The sequence below is a fragment of the Diceros bicornis genome, chromosome 39, assembly GCF_020826845.1.
Source record: "Diceros bicornis minor isolate mBicDic1 chromosome 39, mDicBic1.mat.cur, whole genome shotgun sequence".
Lineage (NCBI taxonomy): Eukaryota > Metazoa > Chordata > Mammalia > Perissodactyla > Rhinocerotidae > Diceros > Diceros bicornis.
Window position 1 is genome coordinate 21570757 of NC_080778.1, and position 19826 is coordinate 21590582.

General features: G+C 38.8%; 1 protein-coding gene across 2 annotated transcripts in view; it reads left to right on the forward strand.

Moving 5' to 3' along the window:
• Positions 1-3151: 3151 nt before the first annotated feature.
• Positions 3152-19826, forward strand: part of VTA1 (vesicle trafficking 1) — a 63140-nt gene continuing 46465 nt past the window's right edge. For both annotated transcript variants that reach the window (XM_058534176.1, XM_058534178.1), the window contains exon 1: positions 3152-3290. In XM_058534176.1, the coding sequence (XP_058390159.1) occupies positions 3179-3290 (112 nt within the window). In that variant the 5' untranslated portion in view covers positions 3152-3178. The remainder of the gene's footprint in view (positions 3291-19826) is intronic.

Genomic DNA, 19826 nt, shown 5'->3' on the forward strand with positions numbered 1-19826 from the left:
CATATTGATTACAGGAACAATAGAAAGACTGGAAATAGTTCTGCACATATGTAATTGTTTTCTTTTTTTTAATTCACCAACATAATTCAATGGTGACAGAACAACTGGATATCCATGTTGAAAAATAAACTGCAATTTTTACCTTCACCCCTATCCCAGCTGTGTGTGTGTAAATGGACCTTGCCAAGTCATCAGGGTCTTCTCTTCCGCTGCAACTTTTAAGGAAAAACTATCCCTATTTTAAGGGGATGCTAAACTAAAAGAATGTGAGTCTCGTGATACTGAAAGCCGGATTTCTACCATATACAGTGTACCCCAAAGATACAGTTATGGATATATATTATCCTAATTACATTGCCATGTCATTTGCCACCAAAATAGTTGTGACCACAATCGGAACAGAAAGTTTTCCTGTGAGATGATCACACACACACTGGAGTCCAGAGGATGGTGCCAAACCTTTACCTTTTCCCATGGAAACACCTGTCGGTTCTGGTCTCTCTCCCTGTCCTTCTTCTGTGGTTGCCCCACCCCACCCCTATCATTGCCCTCCTCTCACTTGCCAAGATTCTAGCCCTAACCTGGGGGGTGATGTCAGATCCTTCAGCAACTGATCAGAGCCGGATGGAGGATAGTTTAGGTCTTTCTTCATATTAAAATATAGTAAATTCTTCATTGTGAAACATGAACAAGAAAAAACAACCTCGTCTTGCAGTATTTACTTTGTTTCATAACATGATTTCATTGTGCCGTTATGCTAACAGTGTCTCTGTTACTTTTCTCCCTTATATCAATTATCCTCTCAAGATGGGAGTACCATACTTAGAAAGAAGAGAGCATATGTTGGCAGATGGAGTACAATGCAATTCTAACCATTTCACTTACTTGCTTATTTTGCCCCTCCCTTCCTAGAATGCATGCAAATTAGGACGGGACCTTGAGGGAGAGATCAGAATAACAGGAAGGTGCAGGCTTCATTAGGAAGAGGAACACTTGATTTTCAGACATAGGATGATGCAATAGAGAAATGATAAAACACAAGGGTGTATTGGTCTAGAGAAACATTAAAGTCAAATAGCAGTGGTTAGGTTCACAGGCTCTGAAACCAAAGTCTCTGGATTTTAATGTCTAACATTCATACTTACTGGCTGTGACCTGGCGCAAGTTATATGAATTCTATGTGTCTCATTTTTCTCATCTATAAAATAATGAAAACGATAATACCTTCCTCATAGACTTGTGGTGAAGATTAAACAAGCCGATGTAAAGTCCCTAAAAACATGCATGATACATAGTAGATGCTCAGTAAACGCTAGCTAGTTATCATTACTTTGTTATGGCAGAGGCGAGGTTCAACAATTCCTTTCAGGGGGTCTTATTCTCAGTAGCAGGGAGCGCAGTCTCTGACTAGGGCAATCAGGGCAGAGGGTCTGGCTTGAAGAGAGCAAGGAAGGCTTGAAGCATCAGCCGTGTACTGGTGGTTCACTAGGGCACTGGTCCTCAACCCTAGATGTGCCATTAAAACTTCCTTTTTTAGGATATTTAGGTTCCAACCTAAATCTGAATGCCTGGGGATGTGACCTGGACATGAGTCTTTTTTAAAAACTTCTGAAGCGATCTTTAAGGACAACCACAGTCGAGAATCAAGAAGTAATATGAAGAGAACAAATGAGACGTCATAACGACAGAGAGAAGACATTCATGTTATTCCACGCTGCTTTGCCTCATTATTTTCTCTCCCAATCCAGCAACTTCTGACTGGAAAGTCAGGATAGTGGGAGCAAGAGCAAGAAACCACAATGTCTTTGTCTGTTCTGGCTGCTTTCACAAAATACCACAGACTGGGTAGCTTATAAACAACAGAAATTGATTTCTTATGTGACGGCTTTGCCCTCCTGACCTAAATCACCTCCCAAGTGCCCCACCCCCCACCTCCTAATACCATCACATTGGGCGTTAGGTTTCCACATACGAATCTGGGGGAGACAAAAATATTCAATCCATAACAAATACATTCTCAAGTGGTAGTGAATGTGTTGCTGAGAATACAGAATTCAGTTTCTTGCAGGGTGAAAAAGCCAGACAGAGTAAGGTCATGGACTCTGCAAGCAGGGACAGACAAGGAACGTGGAGCGCGGGTCATCTAAGGACACAGAGCAGCTTCTGCAAGAGTTGGGGGAGAGGAGAGTGTTGATTAGAGCAATACAGACAGAGGGAAATTTCAGAGCTTGAGATCTTTTTCTTGGAGATGGTGTGATTTCAAAGAAAACTAGTTTCAAGATGAACTCTCAAAACTGGGGACTGAGATAAGAAATAAAGATGAAGGTTATTGAAGGGAGTAAACAAAGCGTCAAGTCCTGAAAGGTGACAGTATGGGATGGAGAGGAGAAAAAGAGAACTGAAGTCTTTGATGGTGGAAGGAAAAGTTGATGGTATGAGTCAGCAGCACTCAGCAAGAAGTACACGGGAACGCCTTCCCTGCATTGACAAGATAATGTCAAAATACTTTGCAAATTGTTCATCACTCCCCAGAAATAAACGATCCACAGATTATTCATTCACTAACATATACACTATCCGGTTCAGAACAAAAGTTCAATTTTCTTTAAGCTGTCTGTGTTTAGTGTTTAAGTTGAAAAAACTGGTTTTTTTATCCAAGGTGTCAATATACAAAAATTTAATTTAAAAACTTACATCCTCCGTCATCTTACGCAAGAATTGAATTTAAAGTTTCTAAGATCAGAAAAGCTATGGACGCTGTAAACATCATCTGAGGAAATGCAAGCGATAATTCCTGAATGATGCCAGAAGCAATTCACGCTTTTACTCTTTCTCCCAATCAACAAACATTTACTTCTTGTTTTTCCCTTTCTATCCTTCTTCTTGCCACAAAAAGCGAGGGAAAATCAACCAAACAAAATGCAAAACAAAACAAAAACTCTTTTCCCTGCTACCAGCAGAGAGCGCTGGCGTCCTAACCGCTGAACCTCTCAGCCTTGAACTAGCACGAGCCAAGCCCACTGAGGTTGTTCCTGCTGGGAGTCCGTAGTTGACGTGCTGTCGCCTAGCAACGGGAGGGTGGGCGGGACTTCCTGTGCGCGCTCGCGCGCGTGACCTCCGGGCGGAAGCGGAAGTGTCGGCGGCGCGCGAGTAGGAAGTGGTGATTCCTGGAGTAGAGATGGCCGCGCTGGCTGTGCTGCCGCCGCTGCCGCCGCAGTTTAAGAGCATACAGCATCATCTGCGGACGGCTCAGGAGCATGACAAGCGGGACCCCGTGGTGGCCTATTACTGTGAGTCTTTCCGAGGCGCCGCGCCCCTCATGCCTCCGGGGCCCGCCCGCCGCCCCTCGGCTCTTGGGGCAGGCCCCGCCCCCTGGCTTTAGATTGAGCTTTGACCTCTGGCCTACCCTGGGAACTCCGTGGGCCCCGCCCTCCCGGCACCCCGACCCTCTCCGCCCCTTCGTAGGCCCCGGAAAGGCAGAACCCCAAAAGCACCACGGCTCCTCCCGTCTCGTGCTTCCATGTTCCTAAACTGACTCCACGGGCTCGTGAACTCGGGAACACACTGCCCTGAGGTTTTCTCTCTGTGTGGACACACAACACAGCCTCCCGTCTCCACCAGGGCATCCTGAAAATAACCTGGGTAGTTGAGTAATGGAGTTGGAGCTAAAACGAAGGCGAGTGTCCCAAAGACGGTAGTGATGTGGACACAAGGAAGACAGACTAATGGGCAACATAGTGAGAAGTGCGGGTTAGTTATGACAAATGCAGGCCAGTTCAGAAGCTCAGAAATGGTTAAATGCAGAGTGTCTGCTGCAAAACAAGCGCTTGAATTTGACCGTCCCCCCTTCTGCTTCCAAACTGCTCTCTCCCACCGATGAGCATTTTCAGTCTTGACTTAAATCATACCTGGGGTTGAGACGCTTGGTAGTCGTTCTGTCACTTGATTGCTTGTGATACATACACTCTACAGTTGATGGAAAACGTAGATTGTCAAAACTTTTTTTTTTGCAGAGAAGAGAGTAGTTCCAGTAGTTTTGTGTAAACTTTATTTTACATTCCCTACCTTAACTTTACTGAAGATAAAACAACCGAGCAAGGGTAAATCATCTGAAAAGGATTTTTAGAGTTAAGCTCACTATACCGTGTCCTCTGTTGTGAATGTTACACAGTTAGCTACAGTTGGGTCCGCTGTCATGCCTGCCATGCTCCAAGAGTACCCCATTTTCATTTCTCAAATGTTCCAGGCCCTTTCAAACCTCCGTGTTCTTCACTTTCTTGGAATGTCTATCTTTTTTTCCTCCACTTGGCAAACTGCTCATGATTCAAGATCTAACTCAAATGTCACCTCTTCTGTAGGCAATAAGCTGATTACTCTCCAGGCTATACCTCATTTTGTTCAAATCTGACAGCATTGTTTCCGTTATACTTGTTCTTCATGTTCCTCAAGCGGGGACCATTAATCATTCATTCAGCGTTATTTATTGAGCTTTTAGTTGTATCAAGCACTCTTTAGCACCATGGCTACAGTTCCTGCGTTCATGGAGCTTATACACAATGGGGTGGGGAGACTACACAATAAAATGAGTATATTATGTACAATACTAGAAGGTTGTGGAGAAAAATAAAGCAGAGAAAGAGAATAGGGAGTACCCGAAGTAGTGGTGGTGGGGAGTGCGGAGCAGATTTCTCTTTCAAAGTGGTCAGGGAACATTTCACTGAGTTCTCATCTGAGCGGAGACTTGAAGGGAGTGAGAGGCAGGATTTACATCATCTGGGAAAGAGTTTTCTCCGTAGAGGGAATAACAAGTACAGAAGTCCTGAGGCAGAGGCCTGCTGGAAGGAGGATCAAGGATGCCATTGTAGCTGGAGTGGACAGAGCAAGGAGAAAAATGATGTGATAACGATAAAGAGGTAATCTCTTATAACAGTGAAATAGGAACCCTTGGTCCTGTCTAAAACTAATCCCTATTCATGGGCTCTTTTGATGTACTTTTGTGACCACCCAGGGACCCTTTATTTCCTGTGTCATTATCCTCTCCCGTTTGCTGTTTCTTTCTAAACTTGCCCCAGTTTTCTTTATTTAAAAAATAAAAAAATAAAAGAAGCTCTTACTGGGACGTTCCCCCAAAGTGGCAGTCCTGTCTGCCCAGCCTCATAGATATACTCGAAACTGTTGTCTGTAGTTGTCTTTACAGCCTTACCTCCTAGAACCTTTTCAGCCCATTGCAGTCTGGTTTTCATGCCCATTAGTTCACTGAAATGCTCTCTGCAGGGTCATGAACAAACATTTTTATTTGCTAAGTCCAGGTGGCACTTAAGTATTTTTGTTATGAAACATATGCATATTAAAGCACGTATATAATGTGTATAGAGTTTAAAGAATAATAAAATGAACACTAATGTACCCACCATGTTCGATGTTATTAGACTTTTAAATTTTTGCTAATCTGGTAGGCGTGAAATTGTGTCTCATTGGAGTGAAATTTGCAATTCTCTCAGTCTTAATAAGGTTGAGCATCTTTTCATATGTTAATTAACTATTTTGTGCTTCCTTTTTGAAATACCTATTTATTGCTTTTGACCATTTTTCTATTTCACTGTTTGTCTTTTCTTAATCTAGATACTAATCCTTTGTTGTATGAATTGCAAATGTCTTCCCCAAGTTCGTGGTTTGATTTTTCACTCTATTGATGAAGTCTTTTGATGTTCAAACGTTCTTAATTTTAAAATATAGCCAATTGATCCATCTCTTCCTTATGATTTACATTCTGATTTTCAAGGCCTTGATTTCTTTTTGTGTAGCTTGTTTGGGACTTTGCCTTTCTTAATTTGTAGATGGGTGTCTTTCATCAACTCTGGAAAATTCTCTACTGTTATCTGTTCAAGTATTGCTTCTCCTCTGTTATCTATTTTCTCTTGAAAGTTTTATTAGACATGTATTACATTTTTCTCCTTTAGCCTCTTTGTGTCTTAATGCTTTCATAGTGTTCATCCCTTTGTCTCTCTGTGCTGCATTCTGTGTCATTTCTTTAGGTCTGTCTTCACCTCCATATATCCTATTGTATAACCCATTTATTGAGTTTCTACTTCCATTTTTTGTTTCTAGGTGTTCTCTTTTTTTGTTTGTTTGTTTTCACATTGGCCTAGCCATTTCTTATAGTCTTTTGTTACTATGTTTTTTAGACATTCATTTCTTTAAATGCTTTAAAAATATTTATTTACATTTATATTTGCTGTCTGATTATTCCTGTAGCTACTCTATTTGTGGGTCTGATTCTGCTGTTTAACAGAAGACTGCTCATGGTGATTTCTTTCCTTGTAATTTGTTCTCTAGACATACTAAACCAGTGCTCTTCAAACTTCAGTATGCAAGTAGTTCTACAGGACTCAGTTTCCCAATTCTCAACTTCCATATGTTTTCTTTCCTAACAAAGCTCTTTTGGTCTGGGTAACAAAATAGTATGCTGCTTCTCTTTTCCCAAATCCTGTTCACAGTTGCCCTTCTCCTACTTTAAGGAAGAAAGGCATACTCTTAGGCATCATGAGTATTTTTATGGTGCATTGCCCTGGGGAAGAAGGTGGAGAAACCTCCAGGGTGTCCTGAAAAAAGGGACAATTCAAATTACTGGTGTTAGTGAAGCTTCCATTAATTAAGGTATTAGGTAGAGCTTCCTGTCTTTCCCTGTCTTAAATGGAAGAAGATCAATCAGAGCAAAGAATAAGCCTTTATTCGAAAATGCTGGGCATGAGAAAGGATGTCAAAGGAACATTCTAATTTGGGGAAAGAGGGTGGAACGTTTTCATAAGGGGGATGCGAGAGTCACTTGGTTTTTGTCTCCTTTCAGAAATAATTGGTCAAGAATGAATCTCAGAACAGGGGAGAATTGTGCTTAGATATTAGCAGCATTGTTTGATTATTTGGATTTTATCCAGAAGGGTGCGGAGGGACAAGGTCCCTTTGGCTTTCGGGCCAAGCTCATGTGCACAAGGGTGTGGGGAGGATTAGCTGTGGGGACAAGGACTTGGAAGGACCATAATGGAAAATTCTTCGTCTTGCAGAGTCTCTTACACTTACACATATATTTGTTAGGGGTAATGCCTCATATTGAAAACTGGCCCGTGTTGCGGTGTTCTGAATTCCCAGAATGGGGTAAGAGTTATCCTGAAATGACCTTACGTTTTCATTATCTGTTCATTATTAAAGAATATCTGTCCTGAGATAAGAGCAAAAGAGAAGTGCTGAAGAGGGCACTGCCTTGTTTCCTCCAAGCGACAAGCTCATATAAGGGTCTGTGGCTTATCGAAATTTTAGACTTAGAACTCAGAAATGAGATGGGGCATGTGGGGATATGAGTTAACATATTTATTCGAATTGGAAAATTGTCATATTTTTCTGAAAAAGTAAGCCTCCATTGGCTGATTGGTTTGGCATTAACAACTGGTTTTGCCATTTATGTAATATGGTAGATATTCTCCTTAATTTAAATGAGGTAAATCTCCAGCTCTGAGGTGTTTTGTTTTTTCAGAAATACATTTAAAACAAGTGATAAGATACAAACATTTGATTTTTTTTTTTTTCCAGAGTGTGTTGAAATGAATAGTATTTCAGTTTTCCCAATCCCATCTCAATGTCTTAGCATAAATAAGAACCCTCTGAATGAAAGAAAATGATGAATCTTTGTAAGATCTTTTTTGTATACTTCACAGGAATTGAGAAAATGAATACTCTAAGATGGGGTGACAAATCCTTTTCTAGTTTTAAAACAAATTTTGAGGCAGACCTAATTGAAATGTCAGCTAAGAGAGATTATTAAAAATACTATTGGGTAATTGACGATTATGTGGTTTTTAGACTATACCCCAGAAGGAATTTAAAGGATTCAACGATTTTGCTGTGAAAAAACTTCCATTCTCATCTTTTGCTTTATGTGAATGAATTTTCTCCCTTGTTAAAGTCATAAAAATGAAAGTAGGAATGGAACCAATATTCTGCTCTGGTTTATTATGACAATAAATTATATTGATTCATAGATATGTGATTTAATTCATTATAAATGCATTTCCAATAAATTTTACTTTTTATATGAAAAGATTATTAAAATATATAATATTTATGTTTGGATCAAGTGTTCATTACAATAATTGTAAAAATTCTAAAACAAGAATTTTAATGCTTAGCACCTTATCTCACTGAATATTTTGTAAAAATTTAAATTTCAATTTTTATACACTTTTTGTTGCAGAGAGGTATGGTAGGATAATCAAGTTAGGAGTTTTGAGCATACAAATATATTTCTTTATAATAAATTCTATAGGATAAGTAAATGGAAATACGAATGAAAAGAAAAACAGCTGTGTCAAATTTCTGACACTTAAAAAAGAGCTTTTGGTGTTTTAAAATAGATTATGATAGATACTAAATTGCTATGATATTTACATTTGAAGAGTGATATAATTTTTAGATGTCAGTATTTGATGTAGTACAGAAATTACATTTTTTTTATCTATTTAAACTTCTGATGAAAACGAATAGATGTCAACTTAAAAATGTGTGAAGGGATACATTTCTGTAATCTTAGAGGATACAAAAATATTCTAGATTCCTAGAGCAAGGAAGAAGTTTTTTTTTTTGGTGAGGAAGATCGTCCCTGAGCTCACATCTGTGTCCATCTTTCTCTATTTTGTATGTGGGACACCACCACAGCGTGGCTTGATGAGCGGTGTGTAGGTCCACACCTGGGATCCTAACCCACGGACCCCAGGTCGCCAAAGCGGAGCGCACAAACTTAACCACAATGCCACTGGGCCGGCCCTAGGAAGAATTTTTTGTGAGAAAAAAATTCGAGATTATTTTGCTAAACTACTTGCCAGTTCGTAAAAACTCCATATTCTCTTTTACTTCTGAGGGTTTATTTATGTTGCTCTCTGCCTGGAATCCCCTCTGACTTTCTCTTAACTCGACTAACTTACTCTTACTGACTCAGTACAGATTTTACTTTTAGCAGGGTGCTTTTCATAAGGATGGTCTGGAAGTTGCTCCACTGTGCCCTTCGTCTTGATGACACCATGTCATAACACCTATTTACCTTTAAATCTTGTGGATGCTCCTGGAAGACATCAATTGATGCCTCGTTTTCTTTCACCACCTGGCACGTAGTTGGTATTCACAAGTATTAAATGAGTGCCATCTCTCTATTACTATTCCACCAGAATGGAAGCTCTGAGAGAGCAAGAGGTACGGTTTTACAGTGATGATCTTGGAATTTCTGACTCCTTATACAGTACCCAAGACATTGTGGATGTTTGTAAATTTTGTCTGTTGATTGAATAAATGAACTAGACACTAATTTATAGCTTTCTAACATGCTCTCACTGCATTAAGGAAATGTAATGAAAAGAATTCCAACACTCTGTGACTTAAAACTTGTTACTTTACTATGTTTATAACAGATTTTAGATTAAGTGGTAGATAGGATGTGCCCATTGGGGCTTCTCTGTTCCAGTATTTCATGATTTCCAAAAATGATTTATCTCTGGCCTTAATGGGAATTCTCTAGTGTTTTATCATTTTTTAAGTTGTTACCTTAATAGTCCTCTATTGCTAAGTTGTTTGGTCTTTTGTTTTCTTTTAAAATCAGGAATGAGTGTTGAAATACTGTGTATCACATTACTTTTTGCACTGTTTATGCCAGTGCTAATATGCTTATTGTTTACTTTGAACTTTCTCATGTAGTAAGTGATAACAAATTATTAAATTTACTCATATTTGAAACATCTCTCCAGTCCTGGGAAGAATCCCATTAGCTTTTTAGCTTTTTTTTTTTTAACTAAACTTTTTTTATTTTGAGATAATTGTAGATCCACATGCAGTTGTAAGAAATAATACAGAGAGATCCTGTGCGCCCTTTGCCCAGTGTGCCCCAGTGGTAATATCTTGCAAACTGTAGTTAGAGTATCACAACCAGAATATTGACATTGATACAATCCACCAATCTTATTCTAGACTTCCCCAGTTTTACATGTATTCATTTGTGTGTGTGCATATTTAGTTCTAAGTAGTTTTATTAGGTGTAGGTTCCTGTATCCATTAGATAGTGAAGGTAGAACGGTTTCCTAAAAATCGCTCATGTTACCCTGTTAAGCCACCCCTACCTCCCCTTCCACCCTACCTGCTGTCCCCTGGCAGCCGCTAACCTGTTCTCCGTTTCTAAAATTTTATCATGTTAAAAATGTTATATAAGTGGGGCTGGACCCGTAGTGTAGTGGTTGAGTTTGGTGTGCTCCACTTTGGCGGCCCAGGTTCGCTGGTTCGCATCCCGGGCGCCAACCTACACCACTTGTCAGCCATGCTGTGACAACAACCTACATATTAAAAAAAAAATAGAGGAAGATTGGCACAGATGTTAGCTCAGGGCTAATCTTCCTTAAGCAGAAAAAGAGAAAGATTGACAATAGACATTAGCTCAGGGCTAATCTTCCTCAGCAAAAAAAAAAAAAAAAAAAAAAAACTTATAAAAATGAAATCAGGGCCGGCCCCATGGGGTAGCAGTTAGGTGCGCGCGCTCCGCTGCTGGCGGCCCAGGTTCAGATCCCGGGCACACACTGACGCACTGCTCATCACACCATGCTGTGGCAGCGTCCCATATAAAGTGGAGGAAGGTGGGCACGGAGGTTAGCCCAAGTCCTGTCTTCCTCAGCAAAAAGAGGAGGATTGGCAGATGTTAGCTCAGGGCCGGTCTTCCTCACCAAAAAAATGAAGTCATACGTTATGTAACCTATTAGAACTGACTTTTTTCACTCAGCACAATTACCTGGAGACCATCTAAGTTGTTGCATGTATCAATAGTTTGTTTCTTTTTTAATGCTCATTCCTATTCCGTGGTATGTATATCACAGTTTAACACTTCAACCATGAAGGACATTAGGGTTGTGCTCTGGTCTGAATGTGTGTCTCTCCCTCAAATTCATGTTGAAATCCTAACCCCCAAAGGCGATGGTAGTAGGTGAGGCCTTTGAGAGGTGTTCAGGTCATGGGGGTGGAACCTTCATGAATGGGATTAGTGCTTTATGAAGGAGATCCCACAGAGCTCCCTAGCCCCTTCCACCATGTGAGGATACAGCAGAGAAGTCTGCAGCCCGGAAGAGAGCCCTCACTTGGCCGTGTTGGCACTGACTTCCAGCCTCTAGAACTGTGAGCAATAACTTTCTGTTCTTTATAAGCTACCCTGTTTGTGGCGTTTTGTTATAGCAGCCCGAATGGACTAAGACAGGTTTTTTCAGTTTGTGACTACTATGAATAAAGCTGACGTGAACATTCAGGTATGGTTTTTTTTGTGTGAACATAAGTTTGCATTTCTCTGGGAACGTAAGTTTGCATTTCTCTGGGATAAATGCCCAAGAGTGCAATTGCTGGGACATATGGTAATTGCATGTTTGGTTTTATAAGAAACCAGCAAACTGTTTTCCAGACTGGCTCTACCATTTTACATTCCCATCAGCAACATATGAGTGACGAATGATCAAGTTTCTCTGCATCCTCTCCAGCATTTGGTGTGTCGCTATTTTTTATTTTGTCATTCTGATAGGCATGGTGATATGTCATCATGGTTTTAATTTTTATTTCCCTGATGGCTGCTGAAGTTAACATCCATTCTTAGGCTTATTTACTATCTGTGTATCACCTTCAGTGAAATGTCTGTTCCTGTTTCTGCTCTCTCCTCTTTTTCTTTTTACTGAGCTTTGAGAATTCGTAATATATTCTAGTTAATAGTCCTTGGTCAGATATGTGTTTTGCAAATATTTTCTCCCAGTCTGTACCTTGTCTTTTTGTCTTCATAGCAGGGTTTCACAGAAAGTGTTAATTTGCTGGTGCCCAATTTGTCAGTTTTTCCTTTTTTTTTTTTTTCTGTGAGGAAGATGAGCCCTGAGCTAACACCCGATGCCAATCCTCCTCTTTTTGCTGAGGAAGATTGGCCCTGTGCTAACATCCGTGCCCATCTTCCTCTGCTTTATATGGGACGCCGCCACAGCATGGCTTGCTGAGTGGTGCGTCTGTGCGCTCCCGGGATCTGAACCTGCGAACCCCAGGACGCCAAAACGGAGTGCGCACACTTAACTGCTGTGCCACCGGGCCGGCCCCAGTTTTTCCTTTTTTGTATCATGCTTTTGGTGTCAAGTCTATATATTTTATTGTGTATTTCTCTTAATGTCCTAATCTATTTTATTTTCTCTTGTGTTTTTCCCCCAGGAACATTCCTAAGTGAAATTGGTTCAGCTTTTTCTTTTTTTTAAAGTGTTGTCATTGTCAGATTTTTGGTAACAATGTGATGCTGGTTTCCTACATATCGTTGAGAAGATTGCTTCTTTTTTCATGTGTCTGACTTGAGTTAAAAGGCAGCCTATTTATCTCTTTCTTTAGATTAAAAAAAGAAGTCATTGATAAAGCAGAATGTTTTGCTTTTTGGGCGAAGTTCCTTTATATATTTATCCATTTTTTTCCATTTAAAGAAATCCCACTTGAACCCATGGTGATGTAGTAAGGTTTTCTAGACCATCTTCCATATCCGTCAGGTTTTCCGATTTATTAGCTGGAAATTACAAACTTAATCTTTCCTTCCTTCCCTCATGTCTCTCACAATCGACTAGTCAGCACGTTTGAAAATGAGGACTTAACGTCCTCAGTTTCTCTGATATCGTACCCTCACCATGCACCTGAGCTGCTAACATTGCTTCCTAGTTTCTACTTCAGGCAAGTAACCCCCATTGCCACTAGAAAGATCTGCTTTAAATGCTTAGTGAAAAAAACACAGAGTAAAAGAATGATCGAATTGATGGTAGACATTTAGAAATTCTGTGTGACGCAAACAGTACAATTAATTTAAAAAAATAATGCGTTAGGAAAAAATATTTCCAATAGATGAGAGACGAAGGGCCAATATCCTTGATATATAAAACACTCATACAAACCATTTTAAAAAAACTGAGATCCATATAGATAAATGGACAAAGAACATGTGTACAACTACTGAAGGAAGGAATACTAGTTATTAACATTTCAGCTTAATTAGTAATAAATGTAAGTTAAAGTGGCATATCATTTTTTTACTGTAAAATTATAACTCAGTGTAAATGTGTATATGGTGAAGTCTTCATTGACGTGACTGAATTGGTACAAAATTTTGGAAAGCATTTTAGCAAAATGTATGGAATTGTAAAAATATCTGTAATTCAGTAATTCCAGTTTTGAAAAGCTTGTGCTTAGGAAATAATCACAAATATATTAAGAGCTTTATGCAGAATTCTCTGAAAGATTATGTATACATTTGTGGCAAACTCAAAACAACCTAAATATATAGTATTGTGGAAATGGTTAAGTAAAATGATGATATATCCACTGGATGGTAAGTAATGTAATAATTTAAAAATTACATGTCATCTTTTGTAACAGGGAAAAGTTTATATGAAAATACAAGATATAAAATTGTGTATATACTATGATCTGAACTTTTTTTATATGTATACTTGGAGAAAAAAATTGTGGCTTTAGTTACATGGATGGTGTTTTTTTTTTGGTAAGGAAGAGCAGCCCTGAGCTAACATCTGTTGCCAATCTTCCTCTTTTTGCTGAGGAAGATTGGCCCTGAGCTAACATCTGTGCTCATCTTCCTCTATTTATATGTGGGATGCCTCCACAGCATGGCTTGATGAGCAGTGTGTAGGTCCGCACCTGGGATCTGAACCTGCGAACCCCGGGCCGCCGAAGCAGAGCACACGAACTTAACCACTACACCACTGGGCCAGCCCCTGTTTCTTCTTTTGCTTTTCTTTTTTTTATGTTTTATGTTCTGTAAGTGGATGTGTTTCATACCGTAAAAAAATTAAAAAACAAAACCTTTATTAAAAGCAAAACAAATTTTTAAAGCCACCTGTGGTAGCTCATATGTCTATCAGAAAAAATGTAAATGCCTTTAGTAACATCTCATGATTTGAGCTCTGAATCATCGTTTGTAGTTTTGATCAAAGTGAATTAACATTCTGTTGCTGGAACCTTTACTCACTTTCTCTTGTCTCCAAGCCTTCCAACATTCTATTCTCTCTGCCTCAACACCTTTTCCCTTCCCCATACCTCCGCTCCATTTTTATCCTTAAGGTACTAGCTTGAATGTCACTTTTTCTGGGAGGCCTTCTCTTAAACCCCCCTGGTTTTAAGGTGCTGCTTCTCTGTGTCCTCATTGTGCCTTGTATGGTTTAACCTTAATTGCTTTTCATTGGCCTGTTCTGTCTTCTAAACTGTAAACTTAAGAAGGCTTGCACCCTACTGGGTGCTCTTTATTCATTGACTGTGCCAGGTAGTGCTAGGGCACTAGAGATATTTACACAGTGGAGAATAGGTGCTCAAAAAATGTTTGTTAAGTTGACCTGAATTTTAAGGCAAGAGTGGTCCCTAGAAGGAGCTGTGGCCGTATAGTAGTCACTGAATAAAGGGGCCAGACAACTTACGTTCATGTAGCTCCTGGCATTTGTAACAGTGCTTTCCTTGAGAATGTCTGATTTGAATCTCCCAATCATCCTGGTCCTTCCGTTAGTAAGTGACAGAGCCAGGACCTGAATGACAGATGCCAGATGAGAAATGGTTATACGGAAAATTGTTGATAATAGGTAGTAATTAGAAAACCAGTTACAGGGTGAGTGAGGGTAAAGGGACTAGTTAAGTTGGTGAAAAATGAAAGGGGGGCAGAAAGCCAATGCAGTGATCTGGGAGATTCCTAATAAGTGGAGGGTAGAGATAGAGGCCAGGCTTAATGTTATTAACGTGTCTCTGAGCTCCATATGTCTCTCTTTTCTTTTCTCTTTAATGAAGTCAGAAAATATTTGAGTCCCATCTAAATGTGGACATTATATGATAAATATGTTGATTCTGTCAGTTTTGGGGTTATAGGTAAAGCTAAACCTATAGCAATTCTTTCCTTTTAAATTTGCTTAACTAACTAAACATTTAAAGTGTCAAGTTTGGTTTTTAAAGTTTCCTCTAGGGGGTGACATTGTACAATTAATAGACTTTCATTTGAAGTGTATGAATGTTCTTTGAGAGTTATTTGTGTATATGGTCATAGGAAAATTAAATACAGTTCAGGAAGTTGTAAATATGTATGGTTATTTCAATTCTGAGATGTTATAGGACATATAGGTGTAAAATTTTAATTTCATTTACATAAAGGCTAAATAATAATGGATTTTTTTATTGATGGTGGTAAGCCACATGGATATTAGGATTAATATTCAGTTGCCTGTTATTTTTTGTTAATCACATAGAAATTGGATTTTTTAAAGCCAGTCAGACAAGCTTTAAGCCAATAAAGGTAAGCATTTTTTTTCCCTTTTTTGCTGATTTCTGAATCTGCATGATTAATTGGAGCCCATAGTCCTTCTAAGTACTTGTCTTTTTTTTTGGTGAGGAAGATCGGCCCTGAGCTAACATCTGCCAATCCTCCTCTTTTTGCCGAGGAAGACTGGCCCTGGGCTAGCATCTGTGCTCATCTTCCTCCACTTTATATGGGACGCCGCCACAGCGTGGCTTGACAAGCGATGCGTCAGTGCGCGCCCAGGATCCAAACTGGTGAACCCCAGGCCGCCGCAGCGGAGCGCGCACTTAACCGCTTGCGCCACTGGGCTGGCCCATCATTTTTTTATTATAGGCTGACACAGGATACTTTACTGAAGTAATGGCAGGTTAATAATAAAGACACACTAATAAATAAATGCCTATTTATCCATTAGCATTCCATTCATTTATCTTATGTTTATTTTTGCAAACGTATACAAACATGAATTTTATTTGTCAAAAATACTCATTTTAGTAGTTACTGCTTTTCTGAGCAAAGTAAATCATTTCATTTTTAGTCTCTTAACCTGTCCCTAAGGTTGAAGAGACAGGTCAGTGGAGTCAGGTAACTTGGCCTTAACTGTCCCCATGCAGGTTTAAAGTATCTTTGGAGAGGTTCATTTTTTATGACGATTATGTTTGATTGTTCAAAGTAAAAGCTTAATACTCGTAAGCAGCACAGGATAATATATAAGAGGTTTCAATGCATGATAAGTTCCTGCTTTTGTTCAATTCGTCATTTATTTTTCTGTGGCTTCTCAAGGTGTTTTGGTTTTTAGATGTTGTTTTTTAACTTCAATTATTGTTTCTCTTTGGAGGCACTTTGGCTTCCATTGTACCCCTACTGTGAGCTTATTAGATATTCCTCACTGTTTTTTTTTTAGTGGTTGCTCTAGCATTTTCAATAACTGATCACAGTCTGCTATCATATACACCACTTCACACCATGCTAAGAGCTTTGCTTTCTTTTCCCCTCTCTCGTCCTTTGGCTGTGATTGTCATACATTTTACTTATACATATGCCATAAACCCTGGAATACGGTTTTATTTTGTGTGTGTGTGTGTGTGAGAGAGAGAGAGAGAGAGAGAGAGAGAGAGAGAGAGAGAGAGGGAAGATTAGCCCTGAGCTAACATCTGTTGCCAGTTCTCCTCTTTTTGCTGAGAAAGATTGGCCCTGGGCTAACATCCTTGCCAGTCTTCCTCTACTTTTGGTATGTGGGATGCCTGCCACAGCGTGGTTTGATTAGTAGTGGGTAGGTCCGCGCCCAGGGTTCCGAACCTCCAAACCCTGGGCTGCTGAGGCAGAGCATGCAAACTTAACCCCTAGGCCACTGGGCCAGCCCCCATTTTAATTTTTTTAACTGTCATTTTGTTCTAAAAGAAATTTATAAAATGAGGAAATAAAATTTTTGAATATTTTCCCACGATTACCGTTTTCAGCACTCTTCATTCCTTTGTGTAGATCTGAGTTTTAAATTTGGTATCATTTTCTTTCCTCTTCAAGAGCTTAATCATTTCTTATGCAGGCTTGCCACCAATGAATTCTTTCAGCTTCTAATTGTGTGAAACAAACTTTTATTTTGTTTGTATTTTTGAAAGATATTTTTGCTGGGTAAAGAATTTTAATTTGTCAACTTATTTTTTTCTTTCAGGACTTTTTTGCCATGCCTCCCTCCCTTTTTTGGGGGAATCCAGTTACACATACGTTAGAACACTTGATGTTTTCCCACACCTCACTGAGACTCTGATTTGGGTTTTTCAATCCTTTTTCTCCCTGCTTTATTTTGACTAGTTTCTATTGCTGTGCTCTGAATTTCACTTTTTCTCTTATGGTATCTAATACTATTAGTCCTATCCAGTAAATTTTTCACTTCAGATATTTTTCGTCTCTAGAAGTTCCGTTTGTGTTGCTTTGCGTAGGTTCTCTTTCTTTCCTTATTTTATTCATGGTTTTCATTAAATACTTAGTAATGGTTTCCCAGTATTTTAATGTCATTGTCTGCTATTTCCGTTATTTTGTCTTTGTTTGATCTTATTGGGCTTTTCACATTTTTTGCCTATTGCCATCTTTAGTGATTTTTGATTGGTTGCAGGATATAGTGAATTTTAACTTCCTAGATGTCTGGAGTTTATGGTCTTACTTTGAAGGGATTTGATCTGGCCAACAGTTAAGTTATTTACAGTTTGGTTTGATCCTTTGTGCCTTATTTGGTGTGTTTTTGGCTTTGGGGGGCAGGTCTAAAGTAGCCTTTGCTCTAGGGACAGGTTAACCCTACTATTAAAGCACATCCCTTTTGGGATCTCTACTGAATGTCCTGGGTAAGCATCTAGGACTCTCCACTCTCTTTGGTTGGAACTTGAATGCATCCCAGCCTGTGTTTGCTTTGGGGCCAGTCCAGCTCACAGCTTCTGCTCATTCTTTTTATATGGCCTTGTCGAGTTTTCCCCTGCACATACACTTGGTAGTATTCGGCTGAGCCTCAAGGTCACCCCTATACAGATTTCTGGAGTTTTTCCTACATAGCCCCCTCCTCTTCAGAACTCTGCCCCTCAGCTGACAGCTGCCTCAGTTTCCCTGAACTCCAGTCTGTTTTCTCAGCTCAGCTAGAGGACTGCTCTGCTTTAGGACTCCCCTCCTCCTCAGTTTGGAATGTGCCTCCAGGCAGAATGCTGAGCTGCTCCTTGGTCTCTCCTCATTTGTTTTCTTTCTCTGGTTGTCATGGTCTTCCCCTGTCTGTTTCCATTGTCTGAAAACTTGTTTCATATGTTTTTTCTAGTTTTTTTGTTGTGTACGGTGGGATGGCAAATCTAGTTACTCCTTTGTGGTCAGAATTAGAATCTGCAGTCTCATTTTGATAATCAGGTCACCACTTAGGGTTAGCTATGTACTCACACAATCTTTTAGTAGGAATTCAGGAGTAGCTAACTTTTTCTTAAAGCTGCTGTATTATGACAGGAGCTTCAAAAATATTTGTTTAATGAAGGAATGAGTAAAGTAAATACCCTTATTTCCTTCATGCTCTCTTTTTAATCTTTGATTCATAAGTCCCTTCACAAAAGATAATACTAACCATATAGCAGGTATTTATAATATACTTACAAATAGAGGAATATATTCAGTTCCATTTATTGAAATAAAATTGGCTTTTAAACATCAATGTGTATCATAATGATTTCTATTTGCGTGCCACATTTATTATTATTAAAGCATCACTCTTCACAATTGCTTTTATATATCTTTTGTGTATTTATATCATACATTTCTTATTTTTATATTTCTCATGTATAAGCAAGGATGTGTTAGAATGTGTTAGAATTAATGTTTAGATTTTATGGAACTTGGAATTACATGTACCTTCAGGATTAGTAAATGTTTGTCTCCTAAATGCCTCACATTAAGTTAAGTTAGGTTGGAAAATATTTAATCCTTTTGCAAATGTGCTTCATTACTCATCTTCAAATAATATTTATTCATAAAAATAAACATTTCCTTGATGAAATAAATCAAATATATTTTCTTATAGATGACTTTAGCTACACAGTTATTCTGTTTTAGTGGGTAATTTTCCAAGTTAGACATTAATTTTTCATCATACTGCTGATGCTACAATGAATTACTTGTCTTGAACAGAGTTCTATATGAAAGTGATCCTTTTTTCTATCCCTTATCGCAAAACGATCTTTTAGTGTACTTATTAATTTTCATGAGTAGATTTAAGGTCTTTTCACTTTTATTAATTTTATTAAGAATTGTAAATCACATAAGATATTCAAAAATGTAAAAACCAGGCCAATTTTTATCTTAAATCTTTGCAATTCTGAGATGATTCTTTCCAGTTGTTCAGTTAAAAGTGTTACTGTGTAACAATGTCCTTGTAATTATGAAAACTAAATGTGCATGTAAAACAAGAAAAAAAATGCATGTAGGCAAAAACCAGTGGATTATATTGTTCTTATCCTATATTTCAAGTGTCAGCCATCTGTGTTAAGGTTAACTTTTAAAGGACCAGAAGCTGATGTTTGTTTATAGTTGTGTCATGAAGGAGGATGATAATGGTTGTGGTGATAGTGAATTGGGAATCATTTGATTTTTGTTTCAAAGGAGATAGAGGTAAGCTCCATTTTTTTTTTGTAAGCAACGGAAGTAGTTAAGAGTAACAAATTAGAAACTGAGAATTATACTTCTTATTTAGGAAGAAATCACTTTCACATGGTACGAAGAAAGTGCTGAGTTAATTTTCTGCATATTTGCTTAATGGTTAAGTCCTGAGATGGCTGCTGTTAAAGCCACTGTGAAGCTAGGAATCAACCTCATTTCTTCGTTACCTGGGTTATTGCCTATGCTGGATAGCCATTTATCCCCAAAGTTGATCCACCAAGTAGCCAGCCACACTCCATGGATGGTAGGATTCATATAGTATTCACTACTAGGATAAGAAAAT